Source organism: Podarcis bocagei (genome assembly GCF_964188305.1).
Source record: "Podarcis bocagei genome assembly, chromosome: 12".
NCBI lineage: Eukaryota > Metazoa > Chordata > Lepidosauria > Squamata > Lacertidae > Podarcis > Podarcis bocagei.
This window is the reverse complement of record NC_138137.1, coordinates 41,189,921-41,217,595: the sequence shown is the minus strand read 5'-3', so window position 1 is coordinate 41,217,595 and position 27,675 is coordinate 41,189,921. Positions and strand designations below refer to the sequence as shown.

The 27,675-nt window shown below is 37.4% G+C and overlaps 1 protein-coding gene across 3 annotated transcripts in view; it reads left to right on the top strand.

The window, feature by feature from the left end:
* Positions 1-27,675, top strand: part of MPP7 (MAGUK p55 scaffold protein 7) — an 82,870-nt gene that overhangs the window by 14,933 nt on the left and 40,262 nt on the right. For 2 of the 3 annotated variants that reach the window (XM_081164120.1, XM_081164122.1), the window contains exons 2-5: positions 7,882-8,046; positions 14,832-14,950; positions 25,377-25,454; positions 27,403-27,483. In XM_081164120.1, the coding sequence (XP_081020246.1) occupies positions 8,010-8,046; positions 14,832-14,950; positions 25,377-25,454; positions 27,403-27,483 (315 nt within the window). In that variant the 5' untranslated portion in view covers positions 7,882-8,009. The remainder of the gene's footprint in view (positions 1-7,881; positions 8,047-14,831; positions 14,951-25,376; positions 25,455-27,402; positions 27,484-27,675) is intronic. The other variant, XM_081164121.1, reaches the window with a different exon arrangement.

Here is a 27,675-nt window from a genome sequence, read left to right as displayed (position 1 = left end):
TTACGACGATACCATCCTGAACACCCTGAGCACTCTGCATGGAGCTGCCTTTGAAGGTGACTTGGGAACTTCAATGGGTTCAAAATGCATTGGCCAGATTACTGGCCTGGTTGACTTGAGAATTTAAATAGCCCCTGTTCTATTGGCTGCCTGTGTGTTTCAGAACTCACCCTATTTCTGTGACTAATGTGTTTTCAATACTGATTTTAAATTGACAAAGCCCATCCTGGGAGCTGCTGGTGAAGGACAGGTAATAAATTTATTATCATTATTACCATCAGCAACATCAACACCACCATTAGCAGCAGCATATGGCACAAAGGTTCAATTGGTTTTTGTGAATTGCACAATTAATTTTATTCCCCTCTATAGAGGACCAGTGGTTCATGATTTGCCCCCTAACTCAAGTCATTTGGTATGCAGAGAGAACATGCAGTCAGCCTGACTTTCACCAGACTGGGAGGCATTAAAGTGAGGGAGGCGTCAGTCTAATGAAGTGGCTGTCTGAAGAGGCTCAACTAGTGCACACATTAATGCCCTTTTGATGTCAGGAAAAATCTCCTTAAAAACTCTTTCTGTCCTTGAATCTTCTAATTTTTAAAGAGTCTTTTAATATCTTTTATTATTTTAGTATTGTCTCTGCTGCTGCCAGTAGTTGGTTGGTTGGTTCACTCATCAATGTGATTTAAGCATATTATAAAATTTGAGTTGTGATTACCATTGTTTGGCTTTTTGTGTCAGTCTGTCAGATTTATGCATTAGTCAGTTTTTTGTGAGAATTTATGTTAATGTTAATTGCAATAATATTATTGTATGTTGAAGTCATTGCTTAACTTGTGTTGCTAGAGAACTTAGAAGCTAATAAATGGGCAAATCCTTATCTTCTGCTAGACATCCTGTTTTTAAGTGTCTCACAGTCTTGTGCAGGGTGGGAAAGTATGCCATTGCTGGAATTTGATTCCTTCATATTTTTCTTACACAACAATCTTTTAAATTGACCTCCCCGAGTGCTCTTTATTGGGGTCCTTGTCTCCACAAAGGTATTATCCTTCTTACATATGGACTGGGCACCATGCTCTGACTTGGACACCAAATTTCTTTGTTCATAAGCCATTTAGAATGTTAGAGGCTCTGAGATTGCCACCTTGGAATCTGGAGATTTATCTGTATAAGAGTTTTAGAGGTTCATGCCATTATTGAACAGTTTCCCCCAGTATGGGTTTCATCATTCCCCCACAAATTTGCTTAGTACATTACTTTGAAATCTTGGACACTTCTTTGATAGTGGCTTTCATTTGTGTAATCTTCATGACAAGCTGCCTTAAAGTCTATTGCACTATTTGGGGACCAGCTGTTCCAATGTTTTTCATCTTCCCACTGTGCTGGGACTTAAATATTTGGCTGAGGTAACCAGGCAACTTGCTACAGGCACAGTGGATCATGGTGCCAGTCAGATGTCACCTGTGATTGTGAGGACTTGCTATCTGAGACAGGCTTTAGAGAAATACAGCTTTATGTGCGAATGTGTTTAGGGAATTATGCTTCTCACAGAGTGTGGGCCCCCTCTTCTGGCCAAAAGAAACTACTGCTAAAATAGACCACTAGGGCATAACATTTACATTTCTCTCTACAGTACTTCAGTTCTTTGATATTTTTAACAGTATGTAATATCCTATTTTCCATATTCAGTCTAGAGCATGGGGGTGAGCTGATGGCCTAATGAAAACAACTCAAATAAATGCTCATCTAAATTCAATTAGCCTTTGCAGTGTTGTTATCAAGTATCCAGGCTCTGGAGTTTACGAACACTACTGAGCTCATTTTAATGCAGGTTATCAACATGTGTGTATGGGGTATGTGTGTTGTGATATCCTAGTGACTAAACCCTTTAAAGTGGTATATCTACACAGATTATATATTGAATCTCCATTGAGAAACAAGGAATTACACTGCTTATAGCTTATAGCAGAGAGGAAAATTTCTGTGTATAATTATTTGTTTTCTTTATTCAAAAGCAAGATATAATGTATATATAGGGCTGGGAATGTCTGTTGCCAGAAATCCCAGAGATCTGATCCCAATCAGCGTAAGCAATACCAAGATAGAGGGACCCTTTAACTCTTTCAGTAAAAGGTGTTTAGTGCTTTTGTGGTTCAGGAATGTGGGGCTCTCCCCCATTGCTATTGTCTGCTTAGAATATGATGGTGGCAAGAAAAAAGTCCCATTCATACAAAATCAGTCTAGAAGAAAATGTAAAACTACTGGAATTTCTGCTTCAGGTGACCAGAGTCAAATTTTAAATATTTATTAATAACAGTAGGAGTTACAAGTGTAAGCCAAATTTAAGCAACAATTTTCTTAAAAGAAAGCTTATATGCTTTATTTTAAGAAAGTCTACTAAATGGGGAGCGGGAGGTTGCATACTTGGATTGCTCCCCTCACCCTCATAGTACTATTTTCTTTTATGAAATGTATACTGTGACTATACAGGATATGCAGGAGCTCCAAGTTAATGTTTGCATTTCCTGGCTTTTTGTTATTTCAGCAAAATGAACAATGCTGTATTGAAACCATTATGGACTTAGAAAAATTATTGTGCTGAATTAGATTTTCCTATTTTAGTAGGAAACTATATTATAAAAATTTTATGCTCTCAGATAGAAAAGGAGCAGAACTAAACACAAATGGAGCTTTTTGCCTTTCCATGAGTGTTTAAGCTCCCAGAACGGAATTGGGTCAGTAGCTCTGTGACCATGCTTAATACTTTTGGCTCTGAACCTGTAGACGTAAGGAAATATTCTGTTTCTGCATGAACAGGATGCTATTCACCACTTCTCTTGTTGAATTAATTCATGAAAAAGGCTTCGGCTTCAAATGAGCACTCTTGCTAAATTGTTAGACCTAATATAATTTTGCTTTCATATCAATTTAAAAGCATTCAAAGCGCTCTCTGTGAAATATATAGATATAGCATTTGAAATGACTAAATCAATTTTCGGTTTCATTCCCTCAAAATAAAAACCCCCTCAGAAAATGTATAAATTTAACAACGTAATTTAACAATGTAAATTTTAAATGTCCTGTGGTGGAATTTAAATACTTGTGTCTCTGGGATTGTGTTAACAGACTCTGTTAATCTCTCTGGTAGTACATAGAGTAAATTGTAAAATATGCATTGTGCCAAACTGTCCTCGCTTAAAACATATTGGAATTGGAAGGGTTCAAGTGAAATAGGGGGCAGTGTGAGTTTTCCAGAAGTTTTTCCTATGAAGCCCTAGACTTGAGGGTGATCTTATTTAGCATGTTTATCTTACTTGTTTTTAGTAAAACAAAACTAAATACCTTGGCAAGCTTGCCTAATATTTATTTGTAATTGGCACACATTCATTCTTAATGAACTTACAAAACAGAAAAATTTCCACCCCATGTCATTTACTGAAGGGGAAGAAAAGTGTGAAAACAAGCATTTTAGAACTTGATTTCTGTTTTCACCACTTAGTAAAAGATTAAGTGTTGCAGTTTTAAGTAGATGTTTGCTTTAGGCTTTTATCTTTGATTTGGGATTTTAGACTTTCTCAAATAGAAGTAAGAATCATGTTTTGTAGCTTTGTTAAGGTGAGGTAAATTTTGTGTGTCTGTCTTGGAAGTTGGAGCCGCAAAGGTCAAACTTTATCAGTTTTCTGATATGGAAATATAAAAGAATAAATTCCATCCTAATATATAATTGTGACAATGGGAAATTCTAATAAATGGCTTTTCAAGCTTTGTTTCCCAGGTGCAGTTCAAGTACAGATTTATAGAAGTGGGGAATAGTTTGAATACCATAAGTGGGACTTGTTGATTTTTGCTGCATCAAAATCTAGGCGCCCCGGATGACACATATAATAAGAACCTTTTGGCTCAGTTGAAAGACCCATCTAGTTCAGCATACTATTCTCATAGTAGCCAACCAGATGCCTGTTGGAAGCCCTTAAGCAGGACGTGAGTGCACTAGCATTCTCCTGTTTGTGATCCATAGCAATTGATGTTTCAGGGGCATGGTGTCTGTGGTACTGGAGGTAGTTCACAGCAGTTGACAGGAAGAACTGAGAACAATGTATCTTTTCCCTGCTTGTTTGTAACGTATAAATCAGCTGTTGTCTTCAAGCACAGATGTGTTCTGGAGCAGATTTTATATTTAATACCAGTTTAAAATTGTAGGAAAAGCTGACAAAAACTGTTCATATTTACGGATGTGTGTAAAATTTCCACATTTCCCAAAGTTGTTCTGTACTTAGAGCAAACTACCGTACTTTTCTGTGTATAAGACTATTTTTTTTTACTCCAAAATCATGTTCAAAATTAGGGGTCGTCTTATACATGTGTAGCGCATTGTGGGGACATGGGATTGGTTGCTGCCGCGAGTTGGAGATTGTTATTGGTGGCTGCGGCAAGGGCTGGTGTTGATTGGCTGTTGCTGCGGCAATTGGACGGGCGATGTGCACTTTTTTTCAGCGATGGGACAGAGGATAGGTTGCTTTGGCGATGAATGCGAGCAGCATTGTCGGTCTGGCGGGTGAGCGATTTATTGCATTCCCCCCTAAGAAAAGCCCAACAACTCTGCCCCCCCCATAGCTCAACAGTTCTGGGCAGTCCTCCCCCCAAAAAACTCAACAACTTTGGGGAATCTCCCCCCTTTCTTAATTTTGAGTCCCCCAAAATAGGGGGCACGTTATACACGGAAAAGTGTGGTAATTCTGAAATGTCCTATAACGTACTAGAGTTACAAAATACAGCAGGGGAAAACAAGACGAGTCGCTTTCAAACATGCCCTAAAAAGTCTTTTGTGATTGACAAGAAAAGACTTGCTGTTGTGTAGGAAAGCAGTATAAACTTCTCAAAGAGATGTAATTTTGCCTCAGTAATTCAGTGCTGTGATTACTTTTGTGGTCTTGTATGTGTGTTATGTGCTGTGTGAAACAGCTTGCATGACTGAAGTAAACAAATATCCTGTTCATATTCACTAATTTCACTCATTTCCCAAAATGATAGTAGCATAGTTGATAGAAGGCCTGAGCATTAGGTTCTGAAGTCAAATTTCAGCTTATCTGTGATTAGTCTCTCATTGGTGATATGGGGATAATGTTGACATACGTATTGCTAGAGCTGTTGCAAGGATTTCTGAGAAGACATATGAAATACCTGTGTGAAAAATATGTAGGAAGTGTGCTATATACATTCTAATATAGAAGCTCACGTATTGTAGCAAGAGCAGCTGTTGTTTATTGTAGAGGAATAATTGTACTTGGTATATTATAGATTGGCTTCTTTAAGGTACATTGTCACTTTCTGATGTTGCCTTTTCTTAAGCTACCAAACATGTGTTTTATTTTTTGAAGAAGGGAATGAAGGGTCCTTATTGTGTCATTAGATATTGTGAATCAAAGCCACTGCACCATTCCACATAACCACTAGATGTCACAAGTATTACAGGAGCCTGAGAGGTTACTAAGGGCCTGGTGGAAATTCAACATGTCACTGAACTTCACATATTTCACTGTTTCCACATGGTAGTTGCCAGAAGAATCTGATACAGTGTGATATAGAAGCAAGGTACAACTGGAATAATGAAATTTCAAAAAATGAGCCTTTTTAAAGGGCTGGTTCTAACAGTCCTATTGGGCATTGTAAATGCCTCAGGTGCACTTGATACTCCTTTTACGTTCCTGGCTTTTGCTTGTGTTTTTATGGAAAGATGGATTGAACTTCAATTTAAGAATATTCGGTAATCCCTCTCAGGACATACTATAACAGCTGGTATTTCTGTGTTGCAGCAAATCGATTCCATGCAGCAGACAGCAGTACTTATAGCTGGATTCTGACACAAAATTACAAAGCATTTTGAAACAAATTTAGCCAAAGCAAACATCACTGAAAAAATGTAACTTAATTTACAAGTTTTGGAGAAAAGAATCTTGTTTCATTCCAACAAAATATTAAGCTTTTAACTGGTAAAGATTTCACCAGGTCATTTATTTTCACTAATATATACATAGAGATTCTGAGGGGAATAACTTCATACCACACAACCCTTTAGAATAAGGGTTTTTGAAAGTTAATATCAAGGAATTTAACCACAATAAAGAAAAAATGAGGAATGGCATCCTCACTTGTTAATATTAAGTGTTTTATATATTTATTAAAGCTTTGGTCTTTAAACTTAAGTATCTGCAATCACAATTAGTATTTTGCAACCTAGGTGTTTATTAATATAGATAATGCACTTTTGCTGTGGAATAAAAGGTTCAATGAATATACCTAAAAAACTAGTGGATGAACAAATAAAGAATATTTTTAAAAGACGTGGTTGGCTTCAATAACTAGTTTGATTCTGCGATAGCTTTGTGACTCTCTAGGCCCAGATCTTAAAATTTTATTTTCCAGCTTTGACTTGTGCATGTTACACTTGCACCAAGACAAACTGAATTGATGCTTTTCAAAACTTGTACAGTGTGTCCTTGGCCTGGTATCAAGTGCCTTAAAAAAAATTAAAAATCTGTGTGTAGATATTCTGCCTTCTTCTGTTTTAATACTGTGTAAATAGAGTTGTGCCAGAACACAATAACCGCAATGCAGTGCAGAGTTATATAGGCCCATAGATTTATCCCCAAACGGCCCATTTATCTATTGAATATTAATAATCAAACTCTCTGCAAAAATATCCTATGAAACATTTGAACTTCTATCTTGGATATAACCCAGTTTTCTGTCTAACAATTTTGTAGGCTGTCAAACAAGCCTGTTAAAGAGCTGACGTTAATTATGTGAAAACAAACAAATAAATGGTGCTTTAGAATGAGCTTGAAATGAAGTTATTTCTTGCCAGCAGTAAATGATGGGTTTTAATTATAGTTCTTTGATTACTTTTCAGTAATCTTTTAGCATGTGATCATTTGTATATTAAAACATGTTTGCCTCTAGTTCCATTAATAGGAATGACAAAAATGACCTGATTAAAAACTTAAAATAAATGTTGCAGTTATCTTAAGCTATTATAGTGGACACAAAAATACATTTGAATATATCCATGGAAAAAGCTAAAGTCACTCTACGTTTATTACATTTTTTACAACTTAAAATTAACTCTCTTTCCTTCATCCTCTCCACTTGAGGACACTACTTGTTATGCCAGTCTTAATGCAGGGGTGTGATAATAATTGTGGCTTAATATTCAACATGATAATTCTACAGAGAAGTGATCATTCAGCATGTGGTAGAAGCACACAATAATCCTAATAACAAAAATTTCATTAAGTTAAAATTTTACAATTTCATATCTGCATTTCTGGAGTGAGTACTGTCACCAAATACATTGGAATGGTTGAGATCCATACCATAGGGATGACTGTTAGGATGGTTATAGATATTTGTATTAGTGGAAAGTACTCAAATTGTAAAAGAAACAAAACAAAAACAACCACACCAAAACATTTCTAATTGGCAAATGCTCAGTCTCCAGGTTTCTTTTGGAAATGGGTTTTTAGACATATTTTGCTTTAATAGACTATATTGGAAGTTGTTTTTGAAATGCTGTGGAATTCGAAAAGCAGTTTTGTATGCAGGGGGTGAGGATGTCAGTTGCTCATAGTAAAATAAATAAATAAATGATCTGCCAGGTTAGCACAAGTCCCTTACACCAGCCCAAGCAACTGTTTGGTTTGTGGCTGTAACTTACACATAGTTTAGATTAAAGGAAACCCCATCTGGATAGTACATATTATTTTTAAGATCCTAAAATAATGTAGTATGAAGAAATAGTTTTTAAGTAGGTTAGATATACACTGGCAAATTACAGCAACTTATAATTCTAATAATTATTTGTTATGTTTCTGTTCTTTCCAGGATTGCTATGAAATTGCCTCAATCTCGTAGAAAACTCAGCTGCATGTAATTGAACTGAAACTTTCTACCTCCTTCTGGCTCCAGCGCTGTTCTAGTGTGTGTCCTTGTTGCAGCTCACAGACTAAACCATGCCAGCTTTATCAACTGGATCTGGAGGTGACACAGGTAGATAAGTCCTGGGGTTGCTAATTTTCTGCAGTTTGTTAGATTTTACATTATGTGTAGATAGGGATATATTGTCCTGTTCCATCTACAACGGCACATAAAAAATTGTGTGTGACTTGTACAGGCATCCCACCACTTGCATGTTTGTGCACATATGCATAGTGCTTTCCCACACATCCTGCTTCCTGCTGGCCCCAGAGATTCATTTCTACTTGTGGATATTTTTGGATACAGTATTTTTGGTATGGATTAAAGAGAGAGCAGCAGAGAGGGTGTTTAAGGGATGTTTAGAGGGTGCTCCCCACTTTATGCATTTTTTCTTATGCATGCAGGGGCCCGTAATAAGTGGGGAGTTGCCTGTACTATAATATAGTAGGGAATGTACATTCAAATAAACATGTTGAATACAAATGCATGCTAGTGGACAACATCCATACTTGGATGCTATTTTAGATGCATATCCAAGCCGCGCCTGTAATTCCCAATCCAAGAAGTTATATGCACAGGCAGAAGCAAACTCCAACCTGTGGATCTCTTTTCCGGGGTTTGTATATGCTTTTAGGGGACTAACATAAGCTTTGTTCAAATTAAAGAACTATGACTTGTATAACTATAGTAAAGGGAAATTGATGTTTAATAGTTTCAGAGATCAATAATTGCAGCAGGTTTTATAATCAGGTTTTATTGTAGTTTCTTTAACAACTGCATTCTACCTCCTTCACAAGGATATCAAGAATGTGTTTCAGTTATGACATATGCTGAAATTTCTCTATAAGGTAGCAAACGAATGTACATATCCTTAGTTTTGATTCTGCTAGCACAGTACAATTTCTCTGTTGTTTAATTTTAGAAAAGCAAACTTTTAGACAAAACCTGAAGAATTTGCTTGATTCCTTGCTGTATTACCACTCTGTGGCAATTGAAACTGGAATCTTTGCTTTACCTTCCTGCAAATGCTGTTAGTAATTCAAAGTGTAGAGACTCCTAAAATGATAAGGACCTCCCTAAGGTTCTCTGAAGTGTGTGTTATAAATTGGATTTGTGCCTAACATTCTTAGACTGACTTCTTGAGAGCAGCTCATGGCAAAAAAGAAAGAAATACTTCTCTTGCACAGCTGACCAATAGAACAGAACTCCAGTTGCTATTCTTCTGAGGTAACATGATACTAGGCAAGAAGAGCCTTGTTAATTTGAATGAAGAAGGGTTGGCTATTCTTGAACTCCCTCACAATGTTACTGTAATATTGCCAAGCTGCTGTTGGCATACAAATCTTGACCGTATGCAAAAAACCATGATTTAAAAAACTATGAACAGTAATGTACTCATTTTAAAAATATCATTATTGTTCATTTCTAAAGTAATGACAGTTTTCATGTTTGTATTGTTGTAATACCTTCTGTGGGTAGTATTGTTAAAAATTGATTATACAATCTTTACCATTGCATGTAGTAATCAGTTTTTTAATTTACTTTGTTACTAATTGTCCATTATGTGCATAAACATATGTGATATTTTTACATATATACAACCACTAAAATGGCTAAGTGAGTGAACCTTTTTCAGGTACTTGATACTGATCTTTAATTGCATTGTACAGTAGAAAAAGTACAGTGTGGAGCCAGTGTGGTGTAGTGGTTAAGAGCGGTAGTCTCGTAATCTGGTGAACTGGGTTCGCGTGTCCGCTCTTCTACATGCAGCTGCTGGGTGACCTTGGGCTAGTCACACTTCTCTGAAGTCTCTCAGCCCCACTCACCTCACAGAGTGTTTGTTGTGGGGGAAGAGAAAGGAGAATGTTAGCAGCGTTGAGACTCCTTAGGGTAGTGATAAAGCGGGATATCAAATCCAAACTCTTCTTCTTCTTCTTCTTCTTCTTCAACAAACGTCAGGATGCAGGTATCATTGTTACTGAGTATTTAGTTCCGTATAACAAAATGTTATCTGATCCTTTTACAGAACTGTGAAATAATTTTTTGCTGTGAAGAATGTAAGCCTGTTAGAAATATCAATGAACAGTAATGATTATTCTACTTTTGTCAAAGTGGAAAAATTAAAGACTGGTGTGTTCTTTTTTATTAATACAGTAAAATTTTACAGTGTTGTTCTGGGCTTAGGTGTATGTTCTTTAGTGTTTATTACCCCTTAGTTACAATAAAATATTGAAGTTGTAGCTTGGCATTATGGTTCAGAATTCTGATGTAGTAAATTACTTAACAAATGAAGGTAAATGGACATCCATTTGTCCTAATATTGATTTTAAAAATATCTCTGACAAGATTAGTTCTTTCTTGTAATATGTAAGAGTGATGGAACGCAGTGACCATATTTTTTTATCATTTAGTCCTACTTTATAGTTTCCACAGACTTGTTCTAATAATGAAGCTATGAAGGATATGACAAGAATGGTGATATTAAATTTCTCTAGACTAACAGTAAATTTTTCCACTCTGATGTCAAGAATGTTGAGCATCTGGACTCTGAGAGTGAGTAGTTTACCACGTGAGCACTTTCCCCAATTTCTTAGCCATTTATTCTTCTCCTAGGAACTAACTGTCTTATGTAGAAAATAATAGTAACGGAAACAGCTCTCTAGAATTGGAAAAAGTTGTGTGCTGTTCATTTTCCATTATTTGTAAAAATTATTTTATTACATTTTTCAGGTCTTTTAAAAATAAAATCACTGTTATGACAATATATCCATGTATTCAATAAGATTAATAAAGTTTAGGAAAGCAGTACCACGGATGTACTGTAGACACTGTTTACAAGTCCGTGCTACAATAATTGTTACTAGATTTTTATCCTCAGGGGCCTCCTTTAAGGCAGTTTACCTTGTGAAACTACTTCCATGAACAACCTATAGTTTTGGAATCATTCATTCCATCCACCTCTCAGAAGTCTTCCAAAGACTTTTGGATCAGGCATTGTTAGGAATGTTGGATTGATCTAACTATCAGTCCCAGATAAAGTAGGCTTTCATTCATGGAAAAACTATGTAATAGGTTTTGAACTTGTAATTCTGTTAACTGAGCTTCATGAACAAAGTGCTGTATAAATCGAAACCTGGATTAAAAATGCATACCACGACCCTGCTCTTCAATCAGATGGCCAGGTGTTTCAAATAAGCAGTCACTATATATAAACATATATACACAATAAACTTTGAACAAGTAAGATGAAACTTCGCCTGTGTATAATTCAACTACAAGTGTAATAGCTGGGAAATCCTCTTCCATACCCCATTTCCAACTAGTGTTTTCAAAGATTTTCCTCAGGCCTGGAGACAAGGGAGATGCAGCTCAACTTAAGTGCAAGTGAAGATGGGTGTAATAATATTATTATTTCTTTCTTAATCTTCACTATTTTTAAAGCTCAGGTGTTAAAGGCCAGGGTAAATAGCTGCATCTTCAGCATGTGATGGAAATCACATAATGAAGGTGCTAGATGCACCTCTGTGGGAGGGAATTCCACAATTTATAGGCTGCCACAGAGATTGCCCTCTCCTGGACAACCCCCTTGAACTTTGGAGGGCAGTAAACCACCAAGAAGGCCTCCTCTACTTCTCTTAACACTTGGTGATCGCCTTTCCAATATTTGGTGCCTGAATAAAGCACTTAGTTTTCCTCATGTATTAGAAATTGGAAGTTCAGTTTGAAGACCAAGATGAAGTTAGTATATGTGAAAGTTTTATCATTTTGAATCTAAAATAGTACTAGTCTAGTATGAACCGATATTTCAGAATGATGGCCAGTTATATAGGTTGTAAAATGTTCAAGGGCTTCATTTTTACACGTGCGTGTTCACGCACATGCACACACACACACACACACACACACAAAATGTTCAATAAGTTCCTTAGTAGCAATGAATGGATGCCAAATGAAAATGCAATATTAAGCAGAATTGGCAGTTTCAAAGTTTTTAGCTTTGTTTACTAAATACAGTGGTACCTCGGGTTACATACGCTTCAGGTTACATACGCTCCAGGTTACAGACTTCGCTAACCCAGAAATATTACCTTGGGTTAAGAACTTTGCTTCAGGATGAGAACAGAAATCATGCAGCGACGGCACAGTGGCAGCAGGAGGCCCCATTAGCTAAAGTGGTGCTTCAGGTTAAGAACAGTTTCAGGTTAAGAACAGACCTCCAGAACGAATTAAGTACTTAACCTGAGGTACCACTGTACAGGTAACATGGATGTGGGGGGAGGTAAAATCAGTGAAAATCACATTCCTGTCCTCACATTAACAAAGGCATTCAATAGATCAACATTTCTTCAGAGAACTGTGTAATTCCTTTTTGAGAACATCTCTAATAACAAACAAGCTTCCCTGATCATTTTGTGCAATGTTCAGCTGCAGCATGGTGTTTGGGTATCTTCTAGAATGCATTTTTCAGTCATGTAGGGCAGCAATGATCTCCAACAGGCCTAGCATATGCACTTTCTGAGTTAACTATGTACATAAGAACATGCCCCAATATTTTCAAAACACAGTAGTTCCAGAGGAGATAAGGCAATGGGTAAAACATGCCTGAAAGTTCAAAAACTGCTCCTGTAGCTATTTCAGTCTGCTTTTGAGCTGTAGCAGTCCACATGGTGGGGCGATGCCAGTGCTGCTTGCTGTAGCTTATATGAATGGAGCTGCAGAGATTATGCAGACACACTAGCAAGTGCTGTGTGAACTCCTCTGGTGTATCTGTGCAGCCCTTACCTTCTATAGTTCTACCCTAAGTTAAGCTGCAGCAACAATGGTTTGGGGAAAGCCACTCTAGGCTTCACCACACCAGCTGCTGCTTTTTGAGCAAGGACAGTGCATGTGCAAAGCTGTTGAAAACTTGCCACCATCTTGCCTTAAGTGACCACCAAAAATCTCTTTACTTTTTCTCTTAACTATACTAATCTTTTGTGATGAAGGCTCTGGGTCATATTAAGTATAAAAACAAATCAGTGAGAAATGGAAATGGGACTATCCAACAATATTGTTTTAAATAAATGGTTATAATTTTCTACTTACTGTGGAATCCCAAATTGTTGGTTTTTAGAAGTGTTGGGCTAATTTTTCATTCACTTTCTATTCCTGTTTCAGCAGCATAATTTCTCTCTTACAGTCCCTTTTTGATAAAGTGTTTAATATTTACATTAAATCTCTTCTTTAAAAATGGGGTGGAAAGACTATGTACCATATTCATGTTGATAAATGTTCCGTTAGCCTCTACTGTATATAAATCTTATAAACTAGGTGCTTTGCTTCTGTTAATCCAACTACTGAACCAAGCCTTTAACTTGTGATCTCTCTGTGTGAGTACAGCCCCTGATACAAGGTGTTGTTTTGTGTAAGTTCAGTGCTTTTTATACTAGGAAAAATTGTAGTGATTTTAGTGTTACCCTGTTTTTATGTTTAAGAAATACTATAAATGAGAGTACGTATAAAATAAAGCAAGATTTGAAATATGAACATTGCCTCCCAAAAGCCCATAGAAAATGATGTCTGGAAAGAATGTTTTTTTCCAGCATACTTTAAGTAATGCCAGGAAAGAGGGGAAAACATTAAATCAGTCCCCCAAGGTGCTGTATTTAATTTTAGAAGAGGCACCCGATGCCTCCAAAGATCATGCAGTAGCAGTGACTTAAAATATGAGAACGAAGGATATAATCATCACATTGATAGATTACTAAGTAGCTTTACAGAATATGCTTGAATGGAAATTATTTTGGAAAGCTGTTCTTGTGATGCAACAGCCCTTGGTCTGATCATAAACATTTTTACTCAGAAAAGTTCAGTGAAGCTTACTTCCTAGGAAGTCTAGTCAGGATTGCAGCAATAGAATAAAAATCATAGTAGTGTCATACAATGGTGGGTTAGCCAGGAGGTTATAAGTGTTTGCAAAGACTATGGCATGGAGAGACTTGTGTCGTCTTAACCCCCCCCCCCAAAAAAAAATCCCACTGGAAAAACTAAACATATGCTATGGATTGATACCTGATCATGCTAGGTTACCTCCTCTGGGAAGGCTGCTGCAAGTCATGTTGCTATGTTTCTTGGACAGCAGCATGATGGATGGTTTTATGCTGTATGCTACTGTGAAAACACTGTGCTACTGTCTCCCCCTGGGAAATTGCTCTGAGATGTGCCACAAATAACTGGGAGCAGCCATTGCTTTAATCCCCGTGGAGAAGCCTGAATAAATCCTATGCATGCACTCTCTCTTTAACAAAATATAACTTAATCGTACAAGGATTTTGCTCAAAGAATTGACTGCTGAATAGCTAGCAATGAAGTATTCATTTTCTGTGCATCTATTACACCCAAGATCTTTTTTTTTTTAAAAAAAAAAGCAATGTATTGGTGAGAAGTATTTAGAGAAACCACAAACTCTTTTTAATGGACCACCCTATCCATTTTCTGTTCTTATAAGGATGTTTTTCCTATTCATGACTCATTTCACTCTAACATCAAGGGAAATGGAATAACGATTAAGCAAAGGAATGCATGTGTTTCTGGGTTTTGTCCCTTTCCAAAAAGCTTTATGAATTCTTGGTACAGTGTTAAGTAAATATATTGCTATAGAAGCTTTAGCAACTGTTAATAAAGTAAAAAGTACCCTGTTAGTAACTACTTTTTAAACCAAACTTCTGTTTCTGGTTCGTTAATGTTTTGCTGGCTACTTCCAATCCCAGTACTTGCTTAATATAAAATGGTGTAGGCTGCAAGGTACACAGGAGGGTTAAGTCAAATTAATGAGATCACCCTTAGCTTTCACTTTGTGTTTTATTTTCACTTTATAGGTTTGTATGAGCTGCTGGCTTCATTGCCAGCCCAGCTGCAGCCACATGTGGACAGCCAGGAAGACCTGACCTTCCTCTGGGATATGTTTGGTGAAAAAAGCCTTCATTCACTGGTAAAGGTAAACCACACTTAAATGTTCATTCTTTTGTAGAAGCGCTTATGGAAAAACATTTTGAGCAGCCTCTAGTAAACCAGGAATCAAACTGTTTCTTTGTGAAAACAAAACAGCCTTGTTTCAACTCAGTGCTTCTGTGAGGGGTGGAAGTTGTTAAAAGGATTCTACCCAAAATACAGAGATGATTTCATTTAATAGTGATGTTTTGGCAGTATACACTAATGTAACAAACATATGATGTTTGCCCTTGTTTAGAATGAGGTAGCACGAAATAGTAGCAGGAAATCTGAGACTCCTTCATGGTCAACATTCAAGGCCTGGAGTTTAGCTTAAACAAACAAATGTTCACAGCAAAAATTAGACGGGATATATTTTTGAGGTAAAAGATGGCAACAGTTCAGTAGCCACATTAATTTAAAATAATTTCCTTTAACAAAGTCAACTGAAATTCTAGTAAGACTCTTTAATTGGCTTGCATCCATTGAAAATTGTGTTCAGCATATAAATATATTCAAGTAGATCATGATAAAATAAACTTGGTAGAGTAATTCATGGATGTGTCCAGAGAAAAATGGTAAATATTCATGTATATAGTACTTCCTAATTTACAAAATACTTTACAGTTTTAATGTCCATCATTGCAATCATGCCACTAGTATTACGATTTCACAGAGAGCTAACATTAAAAGCCACTTGCAAAAGGCAAGTCCTATAATTTGAACTTGTAATACATTGTTGGCTGGGCCTCTGGGTAAGAGAGGAGAGACTGTATGGGAAAGTGGGAAGTACACTGGCTTCCCATTCCAGGAATAAAAGGTTCCTTTCCCAGAGGAAAGGAAAAGGCTTTTATTGAACTCTGTTGTAGTCCCTTAACACATTTGTGGCTGCATTCCCGCCAAAAGAAATGTGCCCATAATCATTTGCAACATCACAAAAATAGGGTGTACTTGGCTTCTGAATCACTACTCGGGTTTTTAGCCTTTGGGTTATTTTACATATGTAGCTGCTTCTCCAAGTTATGGAGATGTCTAGGAGCATTTTCCTCCAACTTCTCTTGGTTGGATGACTCAACCCTATTTTCATCACTTAGAGTGGGGGTAGCCATCATAGAGCTTTCCAGGTATTGTTGGACTCCAACTTCTATCTGCCCTGCTCAGCATGGCCAATAGTCAAGGATAATGAGAGCTGTAGTCTATCAATGTCAAGGGGGCACAAGGCTGGCTATCCCTGACCTAAGGCTAGACTGGGAACGGGGAACTTGTGGCCCTCAGTATGTTAGAATCTAATTACATTTGGAGGGCCACAGAATCTCCCAACTAGACAGATATAATACAAGATATAATACATAGATACATATGAGGCTTACATATGAGGCTTACCTGGAAGATAATTGAAAACCTTAGCTTATACAAACTTTGATGGTTGCTTGCTTTGATTGGAGCATCATGCTGAGAGTCCATGGATTTGTCTAATCCTTTTAAAAATCCTCCTTTGCACCAAACTAGATGACATAAAATGACTAGTTGCAAATGTAAGATTTGGGGGAATGATTTCTTTAAGGACCACAGGAAGGGAGGAGAGATTAAACTCCCTGCTCACTGCCTCCCGTGATCCTAATAATATCAGACATCTTCCCATGGCTGCTATTTACATTTAAAACAGGTGCATTTAATGCAAAGGTGTAGTTAGCATCTTTGTATTTGCATGTCTAGATTGACTCTAATCCCAGGATATAACCCAATGCCAGTTGAGAAAATAGATGGAATTGAAAATCCTGAACAGCCAAAATGGTGTGTTTTCTTTCAACCAGTGTTGAATATTCAGTGTTCTGAATATTTTTTTGATAGATGTTGTTTAGTTTGGTCTTTTACCATTATTTATGCAAGTTATGTTACATACCTTGAACACAATGTAGTACCTTTTTATTTTAGATTGTGCTACAGTTCCTGCTTTAATTTGACTCTAAGCCAGGGGGCATCCATGCATCTTGGGGCGGCTAATTCCTTTAATTGTGCATTGTTTGAAGTACTTGGTTTTGTCTGTTCTGAATCTATTGCTATTAACTTCATTGGGGGATATATAGTTTTCTAAACTAAAAAGCCTTAAACTTTGGCCTTTCCTCGTGGGAAAGTTATTCCAATCTCTTGATAATTTTGGCTGCCCTTTTCTAGCTCTTTCATTGTTCTTTTTGAGATGAAGCAACCAGAATTATAGATAGCACTCCAGATAGAGCCATTATGGTTTCAGTTGCTTTCCTAGTTACTTCTGGCATAAAACTAGATTATTATTTTTTTATAAATAAAAATCATACAGTTAAAGTTCTCTACTGTGATGACAGGGTCTCTGTACTGGTTAGTCACTGCTAGTTCTTTCATCATTTTATATGTGAAGTTGGGATTTATTTATTTATTGCTCCAATATGCAACTTAGACATTGGGTAACAAATTAGTAAGTAAGATTGAGCCACCTAATTTTTAGACATCTGGTTGGGGATCTTCACAGTCTGTTTGGGATTTCACCACCTTACATAATTGGGTGTTATCCTCAAATTTGGTCACCTTGCTGCTCTGTTTTGAAGTCCATAACTGAATAACATAACAACATTTTATTAATAAACATCTGACAGGACCACCAGCATTTTCTCTTTTATCTGCTATTTATCATTTTTCTATCCTAACATAACATAAAATAAAATGTAACAACAGCTAAAGCTGGCCATTTTGAGTGATAAAGAAAAGTAGGAGAGAATATTTGTATTAATTAGCAAGAAAATATCAATCTAAAGTGATTTTATAACATATGTTTGGCCAGTAGGACTATGCAAATCAGAGGGACGTGTGACATACTTTCTGGTGATTCCCCGGAATCCATCAGTGGCAGAAATGTTAAAAATTCTAGAAAAATATTTTTGGATCAGCTGTAGCTTTAGCCAACTCCCAAGTTGCTGCTGGGAGAGTTCCAAAGAGAAGCAGCAATGCAGCCAAAAAGAAATAGGAATGGAGAATGCTTCATCCTTTAAGGAGAAATATTTTTTCAAAAGTGTAATATGCACATTTTTCAATAGACAGCTACTGATAATATAGAAATCCCAGTTCTTTGATCATGGCTCACTTTTCTTCTCTTAGATATTGTAAACATGGGTTCACCTGAAGGCTAAGCAAAGTCCAACCTTTTTATCATTAATAATTGACAGTGAATTGAAAAACTCACTTCTGTGATTCCTCTGAGAACAAAAAGATAAAAGATGACTTTTAAAAAAAGTTTATTTATGTTGTTCTTGGGTGGGGCTGCCAGTGGTTTCCCATTCAAGGGATGGATCAGATTAATTAATACTTGCTTAACTTCTTCAGTGCTGCAGCATCAAGCATTTCTGGGACCTGCAATTTGAATAGAACACTTCCTACTTCCAAAGATGTACATTCATTTGCTCTCTGGTTGTTGCCTTCAAAGAATTAGATTGTAACCCTGGAAAGATACTTATACAGTCGTACCTTGATGGACGACCGCCTTGTGAGTCAAACATTTTGGCTCCCGAATGCCGCAAACCTGGAAGTGAGGGTTCTGGTTTGCGAACGTTCTTTGGAACCCAAATGTCCGGCGTGGCTTCTGATTGGCTGCAGGAGCTTCCTGCAGCCAATCAGAAGCTGCACCTTAGTTTCCGAACGTTTTGGAAGTCAAACTGACTTCTGGAACAGATTCCATTCAAGCTTCCAAGGTACGACTGTATCAGGGAGTGAAACTGCAGCTGACTTTATGCGTGGGCATAACAAGATACAGGGAGGTACAAGGACAATTTATTTATTCATTTACGACATGTATAATTATAGCCAAAAAAGGCTGTCAGAGTAGCTTATGTATCTTTACATATCTATATCTAGTGCACCACACCATCTTTAAGATACAGACCTCTTCATTTGGTCTGTGTTTTGAGTTATAAGTATGTGGTTCTCATGTTTATGTTCTCTTAATTTATAGTTGACATTCTTGTTAACAAAATTTTCTTAACCACAATGTTTTAAAATAGCTACTACTTTGTGGAACATGTTTGCTGTGCAGATGGCACAATGTCGTTAGAAGTTATCTTCAAACAGAAATCTAATTCAGCTGCCAATTGTGGCATGAGGCTGCAATCCTGTACCTAGTTTTCTGGGAATAAGTAACATTCATATCCATGGAACTTACATTTGAGTCAACTTTTGATATATTTGCACGGTACGTGTGGTGTCTGTTCTCTGTTTTAACATCTAACAAGGGGCTGAAGAACTGGAAATTGTAAAATCTGTGTGGTGGAATTCTGTATTTTACGTGTACATGTTTTTTAATTGTTGTGTTTTACACACACTTCCCTTTCTGAATGTGATGCAAGAGGCACATCACCTTTTATGTTCTTTGAGGAGTTGGCTGTGTCTGCCATTGGTGTGTGACAAATTGCCATTTAAGGGGGGGGGGGATCACCCTGTTTCAAATAGAAATGTTTAAGCACAAAGTTGCTGGATTGAAAATTGTACAAAAATTGTGCATTGTTTTTGAAAGTGAGATACTAGTTAAAATAATTATAACTACTTTTAAGCTGTAGTAAACTTCTACACACAGACAAACAGAGAGAGACAGAGAGAGAATTTTCAACACATTTTTTAGCATTTGGATTGTTTAATTAATTTGGATTAATGTTTATAGTATTGCACCCTTGTTCTCCAGTTATGGCCACTTTACAAAACCAGTAGCTCTTAGTTTCACAGATAAAGGAAGTTGCAGACAAGTACCGTAAATTTCGCTCTATAACACGCAGATTTTTTCTCCTAAAAAGTAAGGTGAAATGTCTGTGCGTGTTATTGAGCGAATGTGTGGTCCCTGGAGCTGACTCGCTGGAGCGCAGGGGCAAAATAGGCAAAAATAAGATCGGGCGGGCGGAGGGAAGAGGGAAGTCAGAAGCTTTCCTGCATTCTGCCTCAGGGTCTTACTGCCCGCCCGCTTCTGTTGCTGCGTTTGCTCAAACTCAACAAAGAGCAGGGAATCCCCTGCCCTCCTGGCAAGCAGAGGGTTAAGGAAATGATCCCGTCCTTCCTTCTAATTCTTCCCTAGTCACACTGCGTGCAGGCTCCAGCCCACCACTTCCTCCTCTCCGTGCTATAGGGACTCGCAGGCAGCCGAAAAGCATGCAGGTGGGAGAGAGATAGAGAGAGAGAGGGCTGGCTTGGGTGGTGGTGGGGGAACGACTTTTGCTTTACAATGGTAGGTTTCTCATTTCTTTTCCAAAAGCAGAGAGCCCTGCCCCCAGGCCCCCTCCAAATTACAGCTTCTCCAAGCAATGTACTGCTGGAGGGAGACAGTATGCTTGTTTGGAAGAGAAACCCTGCTTTCCTGCTCGTAAGTAACAGCAGGCTGGATTGCAGAGTGAGACATGGAAATCTCTGGATTTATATGCTGTATATCAAATATCTTAATCTATACTTTCTACACGCAGCTGGTAAATCAGAATCTCCTGAGCCAGGAGGATTACAGCATCTCTCCTCTCCCCTTCATTAAAAGCCTAATACTCTTCTTTGAAGAAGTATAACGTGAGAATGTTTTATATATATATATATATATATATATATATACCGTATTTTTCGCTCTATAACACGCACCCGACCATAACACGCACGTAGTTTTTAGAGGAGGAAAATCCATAGGCATGCCACCAGTAGGCATTCCCTCCATAACACGCACAGACATTTCCCCTTACTTTCTAGGAGGAAAAAAGTGAGTGTTATGGTGCAAAAAATACGGTATATATATATATTTAAAGTTCTTTTCCTCATTGAGCGCTATACACTGATAATTGCTGCCACAATAACAATTGATTGAAAATGGAATTTAGTCTCTCCCCCCCCCATAGAGAGCTGTTCTTCAAACGTTTAGCCTTAATACAGTGGCTGATGTAATACCCTTCTGCTTCACTAGGCATTTTATATAGGGACATTAAAATTGATTTTCTACATCTTGGCAGATGAAAAAAAGTGTGTTACATGCCCTATTGCCCAAAAGTGTGCAAGCACAGAGCAAAGGTTGCAGTGACAGAGGTGGCCAAAAAAGAAATACTGTAAATAAAAAAGAAATCATACTTCGTATATCCTGTCTGGCTTGGGTGGGGGGGGGACTTTTGCTTTCCTTCCCTCCCCATTTAAAACTTGGTGACAAAGCACGGATCCACATGGATCCTCAGGATTTTTGCATTGGGTCACCCCAAATTCACCATCAGATCACATTACATGTCCATGGCTACAGCCTGCACCAAAAAAATCACGCACCCACTGTTGCCTAGGGTCGCAGTGGTGCAAAAACGTGGTTACAAAGCATGGATCCACATGGATCCTCAGGATTTTTGCATTGGGCTACTCCAAACTCACTGTCAGATCACATGTATGTGGCCACAGCATGAACCACAAAAATCATACATCCACTGTTTCATTTAGAATATTTTTTTTCTTGTTTTCCTCCTCTAAAAACTACATGCGTGTTATGGTCTGGTGCGTGTTATAGAGCGAAAAATACGGTATATATCACCTCCTTCTCTCTCACACACATAATGCATTGCAGCCATGGGTTCACATTTGCTCCTCGTTTTCTAATGATTACTGCTAATGACCAAACATAAATAGCATTGCGATGTGAAGCCAATTGTAGATTTCATTGAAATGGAGATTGTAGAAGTAATCTGCTGTAGCCTAGAATAAAGGATAACATAATGGGTGTGCTTCAGGCTGCTGTTGAAAGCACCTTTGTGTGCAAGTTTCAAGGTTAAAAAGTCAACTAGAATTCATTTCTAGCTTTGATGCTATGTCAATAATAGTGTGTATGGAAGGAATCAGTGTGCTCCAAGAGGGAAGAAGTCTTCAAGCAAATTCATTTTTTAAAAACTAAAAACAACAAAAATATGGTTTTACTAAAGATCTCTTGAGGGACCTCGGGCTTTAAAGGAGCTAAGGTTTAGTAATGTTCTGTGTACAGTGCATGTATAAAAATAGGTTTATTGCTAAAGCGTCATGTTCTCATCTCAAATGGAAGAGATTAATTCAGCTTTCGAAATGTCCTGAAGAGTGTACAAGTTCTAAGAAACTTGAGCTTGAAGTGCGCAACAAAACCTCATCCAATTTTGGACATTCTTTCTGCAGTAGCTGAGCAGGGAGTTTGGCTCAAAAAGGGGCAGGGAAATTTATCTTGGAGGAAGGGTGACTTGTTTGGCTTTAAAGTGAATTTCCTCTACCCACTAAGGGGACCTCTTCCTATAAGCAAAGTCATCAAAACCTTTCCTTACTTACTGAACAAAAAAGTACACTTGAATGAAGTCTCTGAAATTTCAAATAATAGTTGCTTTATTGTGTTGTGTGAGGAACAAAGAAGTCAAAGTATAAAGTTGCTTTCAGAAATATCAAAAAGGAAAGGAAAAGAAACTGTGCGAGGAGTAAGGGGGGTTTATAGCCCATATTTAAACTATTCTGTTCAAATGGGCAAAAGTATAATGACTTTCTGCATTCTAGTACTTTCCTATTAATTTGGATCTTGAAATATATTCTTTGTCTGCATCTACTGTTGGTAAGTAAAGCAAATATATTGAAGCAGAAGGCAGAATCAAATAGTAATAAAACTAAATATGCATTTTGCATATTGAAACATGGTACAGTACTAAAGTTAATAATTCTTAGTTAATGTTGAAAGTGAAAGGTTAGTACAATTATTTTACTGACCTTTTAACCGTGGCTAACTAGAATTTCAAAGTCGTTTCATACCCTAGCTTCAAATCAAGATTAATAGTAAACCTTGGATAGAATTAACTGTGGTTAAGTTTTGTGCTACCATAAGTTTTAATTATGGTATAGTCTGGTGAAGATTTGGAGGGAGTGGTGGGGAAGGGAGTCAGTGATGCTACGCCTCCTCACAGATCCTTAACCCAGAGTCTGCAAACTTTGACTTGCTAAATTACCAGGGTTTATTTATGACTCCTCCTTTTCTCCAAGTCCTGTGGCTTGATGTCTGCTATGAGTTATTTTTTCTGTCTTAATGATGGGTTTTTGTAGATTGCAACACAGTGCAAGGAGTTCCATCACCTGGAGCTGAGAGCATTCAGATTTCAAGAATACAACAAGAACAAGGATATACTGATCCATATCAGCAATGTATCTACAAAAGTATATACGAACAGGCAGGAAGGCATGAGACCTGTGACTTCACTAAAAGGCATACAAGGTTTTAAACTGAGCAGGGGAAAAATCTGTTGTCAGAATATGTCAGTGGAGAGAGACAAGGTAGCTCACTAGTTGAGCAGACAAATTTTGAAAGATGCCAGTAGATGCTTCACTTGAGGTTGTTGCTTTGGGGATCCTGACTTGTATTTGCTTCAGGAAAATGACCCATACTTTTCTTCTCAATGTCTGGAGGTCTTTAGGCTGAGGATGAAAATGCTTAGCTAGCAACAAAAAGGATAGAAAGTGCTGGTATATGCCTCACCTCCTTCCAGATGTTATCTAGGGTTGTCTTGAAGATATTGGAGCAGCAAGTGGAAGAAGTCCTCATGGTACCTGGTTAATCCAGAAAGTTCAGAATACCAGTTCAACAACCTTGAAAGCTACCATTCCCTCCAGAGATTTTGATTCAAGCTTCGGTTGTGTTGCTTCTCTCTTTACATTACTGCAGAAATACAGCCCTTCCTTGGTTTCCTTGATAAAGGTCTACTCCATACTAGTTCAGGGATTGCCAACCTGATGCTCACAGGTGTCATGGCATTTAAAACCAAATAAACCATAGGCACACATGTTCTAAGAATAATAAAATCAATGCAACAAACTAAAACAATTAAACCATCCATACAGACTTTAAAGACAATGAAAGAGTTTCATCAGATATAAAATTGATCTTCCATAGAAGACTTGAGTAAACCTCAAGGAAAAATTTCCTTTAAAAAATGTTTTCAGTAAGCACAGAAACATCATCACTCTAGGCACCTGTCTGATTTCAGCTGGTTATTGATTCCAGATAACTGGACCTGTAACACTAAGACCTTGTTTCTAGTACAGTGGAACCTCGGTTTTCGAGCGTCCCGGAAGCCGAACAATTCAGAACCTGAATGCCAAAAACCCAGAAGTAATTGCTGTCATTTTTGAATGTGTCTTGGAAGTCAAATGGCTTCTGCTGCGTGTTTTTCAATGGCTTTTGCCACCCACCCACTGATCCATGGTTTTTGAACATTTCAGAAGTCGAACGGTCTTCCGGAACAGATTACGTTCGAAACCCGAGGTTCCACTGTACAGATCAAGTGCACTGTGTTTTTTATAGAACAACTTGCCCCGTGTAGCTTTGATGGTATGATTAATGAAGACATTTTTATGTTTACTTATTTTGTATAGCCAGGTAGTTGACAGTTTTAAAATATTGTGTTCTATATGTATCTGTCTGTTGTGTTTTGTTTTATTATACTATTGTAAACAAAAATGAAAACAGAACAAAGTGCTAATTCCACCACTTCAGTCAAGGGATGGCAATAAACAATTACATAAGATGCTAAGATCTGAAGTGTTGATACATCACAAGTACTTTTTATTTTCATTTGTTTATCAGAATGTAATTTTTATTAATTATCTTTCGAATTTTCTACAGATATATTTTATGTATATAGTTTCGACTCTATGTTTATTGAAAATGAATAAATGTGAATTATTTTTTATTTCTTTTAAATCACTAGTCCTTAAGTATAAAGTGCTGGTGTAAAATATATAGAAGGCAACAATGGGAAGATGGAAGTGCTGAGTGCTATTATAACTATAATCCAGCAATGACATATCTGTTGTCCCCTTTGGTGGCAGCCAGCTGAATACATTAAGGATGAAATCTTATGCATATATACCTGAGATTAGGCTCCACTGAAAACAGTAGGACTTACTTATGAGTAAACATGCATAGGATTGCACTCTTAAGATTGTCTTTATGATAAGGAAAAAATTGGGGTTATACAATGAAATTTTGCTTCAGGCAGGTAAAGGGAGTACTGTTTCATACAATTGATAATGAATTAATAGATATTGTTGCCTTAAGGTGTGATGATGGCTACATTTTTGACTTGGCTTTAAAAAGGTTTGGGGCATATGGATTGAAAGAAAAGACGTAAATGATAAGGAAGGAAATATGTGAGAAATATAAGTCCAGAAAACCTAAAAGAGGGAAAGGAATAGCAAATGTTTAACTTTTCTGTGGGTTTGTCTACATACTCAACATTTTTTCCATCTGACTTCATACTCTCAGTGCTTCACTAGAAGCTGATGATGAATTATATCTACATGTTCACTGCTAAATGCTTCCGTAAGTTTGTTTCTTTGCAAATGTTTAACTTGCCAACTTATGTTGTCAGACTCTACTTCTACTGCTAAGTAAACTTCTTTCTTCCATTATCTCCTAGATCCATGAAAAACTGCATTACTATGAAAAACAGAGCCCAGTGCCCATGTTGCATGGCGCATCAGCCTTGGCAGATGATGTAAGTGTCCCTGATGAGACCATTGGCACCATATTTCCCCAAACTGTCTGAAAGCAGAGTATAGAATCAGTATATGAATGGGACCGTGTGAGCTGGGTGTGCAAAGGTTTCCAGCGATTTGTCATCACAGGATTGCTAATGTTGTTTTGATTTTTATTAGACATGTTTCTTTTATAATAACACAGCATCTAGATAGATTCTTGTTCAGCCTTGGTACCACAAAAGAAAAATGGCAGGTTAGAAGTCTACAGTGAAGGTGAAGCTGTTAGCTTCTGGTATGTTATGAGAGTCATAGTCAAGAGGAATGTTTTCTAAAAATAAAGATAAATGATATAGCTGAAGTGCTGACAGAATAAGAAAAATGAGTGATAATACTAAAAGAAATGAGGCTTATGAAAGATATAGGAAGGGGTTGTCAGAAAATAGCTGTTTAAAAAAGAAGCAGAGATTTATATATATTAAAGCTTTCCAAATTACTTTCATAACTAAAAACTAAAATCTAGACGGGTTGGCATTGATAGAGTATTTAATTTCCTGCTACTATAATTTTTATTAATAAAAATCAAGCCTGCCTTTTCTGCATTATATGGTGAATTCTACAACCCTGATGAATTGTGTGCACACCTGTATAAACTATGACAGAGCTTGAGGTAGGCAGAATAAAAAATAAGTTAAACTGATTTAAGTGAAACTCATGCATGCTTGACACAGTGGGAGCACACTCAAGGGCAATATTTGGTACAGTACAGTTTTTTTGTAAACAATCTATAGAGAATACATTGATGGTCTGTGTGGTTGCCCATTGTAATTTCTTGTAGGTAACGGCACTCTAAAAATTTATTTGACCATAATCATACACAGAATTGCTTCAGGCTAGTAAAGATATAGACACAATTTTGCAGATTCACTTTCACTGTTGCTGGATGTTCCATCATTGGGAAGTGTTGCAAAATTCAGAACAAGAATGTTTCAAACTGAGAGACTCTCTCCCGAGAACTTACAATGTACCCTGTAATTTGTCCTTGTTTCCTTTATTCAAAAGCACGGATGGAGAACCTGTAGACCTCCAGATGATTTTAGAATCCAACTCCCATCACCCCCAGCCAGCATGACTAGTGGTCAGGAATGAAGGGAATCATAGCCCAGCAACATCTGGAGGGTTAGATTCCTCATCTCTGTTCTAATCCTGTAGCAGGCATAACATGTTAACATGTTAAACTAATTTTCAGATGAGTTGAGTAATCCTGGCATTTGATTAACCTGTCGTATTTTCAGGGTAGTGTTTTGTGATATAGCCCATATATGATTCGGTTTCTTATTGAAGGTGATCTTTCAGCCTTTAGAATGCTTTTATATCTGGTAGGCTATATCTGGTAGGTTATATCTGGTAACCTAATACAAGCCATGTTCCTGTGATTAGTTTGTCTGACATTTAACAAGCTACTTGTCCTGTGTATGTAAACATGATAAAGTTGAGAACACTAGCACTATATGGGCACTCTGCTTCCTTATCCCAGCCCTAAACAGAATAGCTACTGTGGCGATTTGGAAGCAATGTGGATTTCTCCACTTCATTCAGAAGCTGTTTTTATAGACAGTGTCAATGGTTGATCCAGTCATTTTTACAAGCAGCCCTTTGTCTGCACGCAAAGGACCATTCACTCAGATGAAGTGCAGGGATTTGCCTCATTGCTATAAATCAGAATGTGATCTGGGTGTGCTGGTGCCAGATATGATTACTTTAGTCAAACTCAGTTGAAAGACCTGGCCAGAATTTAGCATAAGGGCCAGAAAATGAAGAGTAATGATTGATAGTCTGTTTTTCTTCATGCTGAACACACTGGAAAGTAATAACCTTGAACAGGATTGATTCCTGGTTGTCACTGACACGCTGAGTAAAACAATGCTCTTGCTAATGTTCTTTGTGTCACTTCAATCCCCTTTGCAGCTGGCTGAGGAGCTGCAGAGCAAACCACTAAACAGTGAGATCAGAGAATTGTTGAAACTACTGTCAAAACCCAATCTCAAGGTGAGGATGTGTTGCTTGCACCTGTTGAAATGAACACATGGTTGATTCGCTCAGCTTTCAAAGTCTGCTAAGGATTTTCCTGTATATTTATTGAGTCCATGTGGATATGCAAAATTGCAGGATTTCCTTAAGTAGTTTAAAAAGCGCTCTATCACACATTATGGTTAGTTATTGATATTTGCAAAACACTTG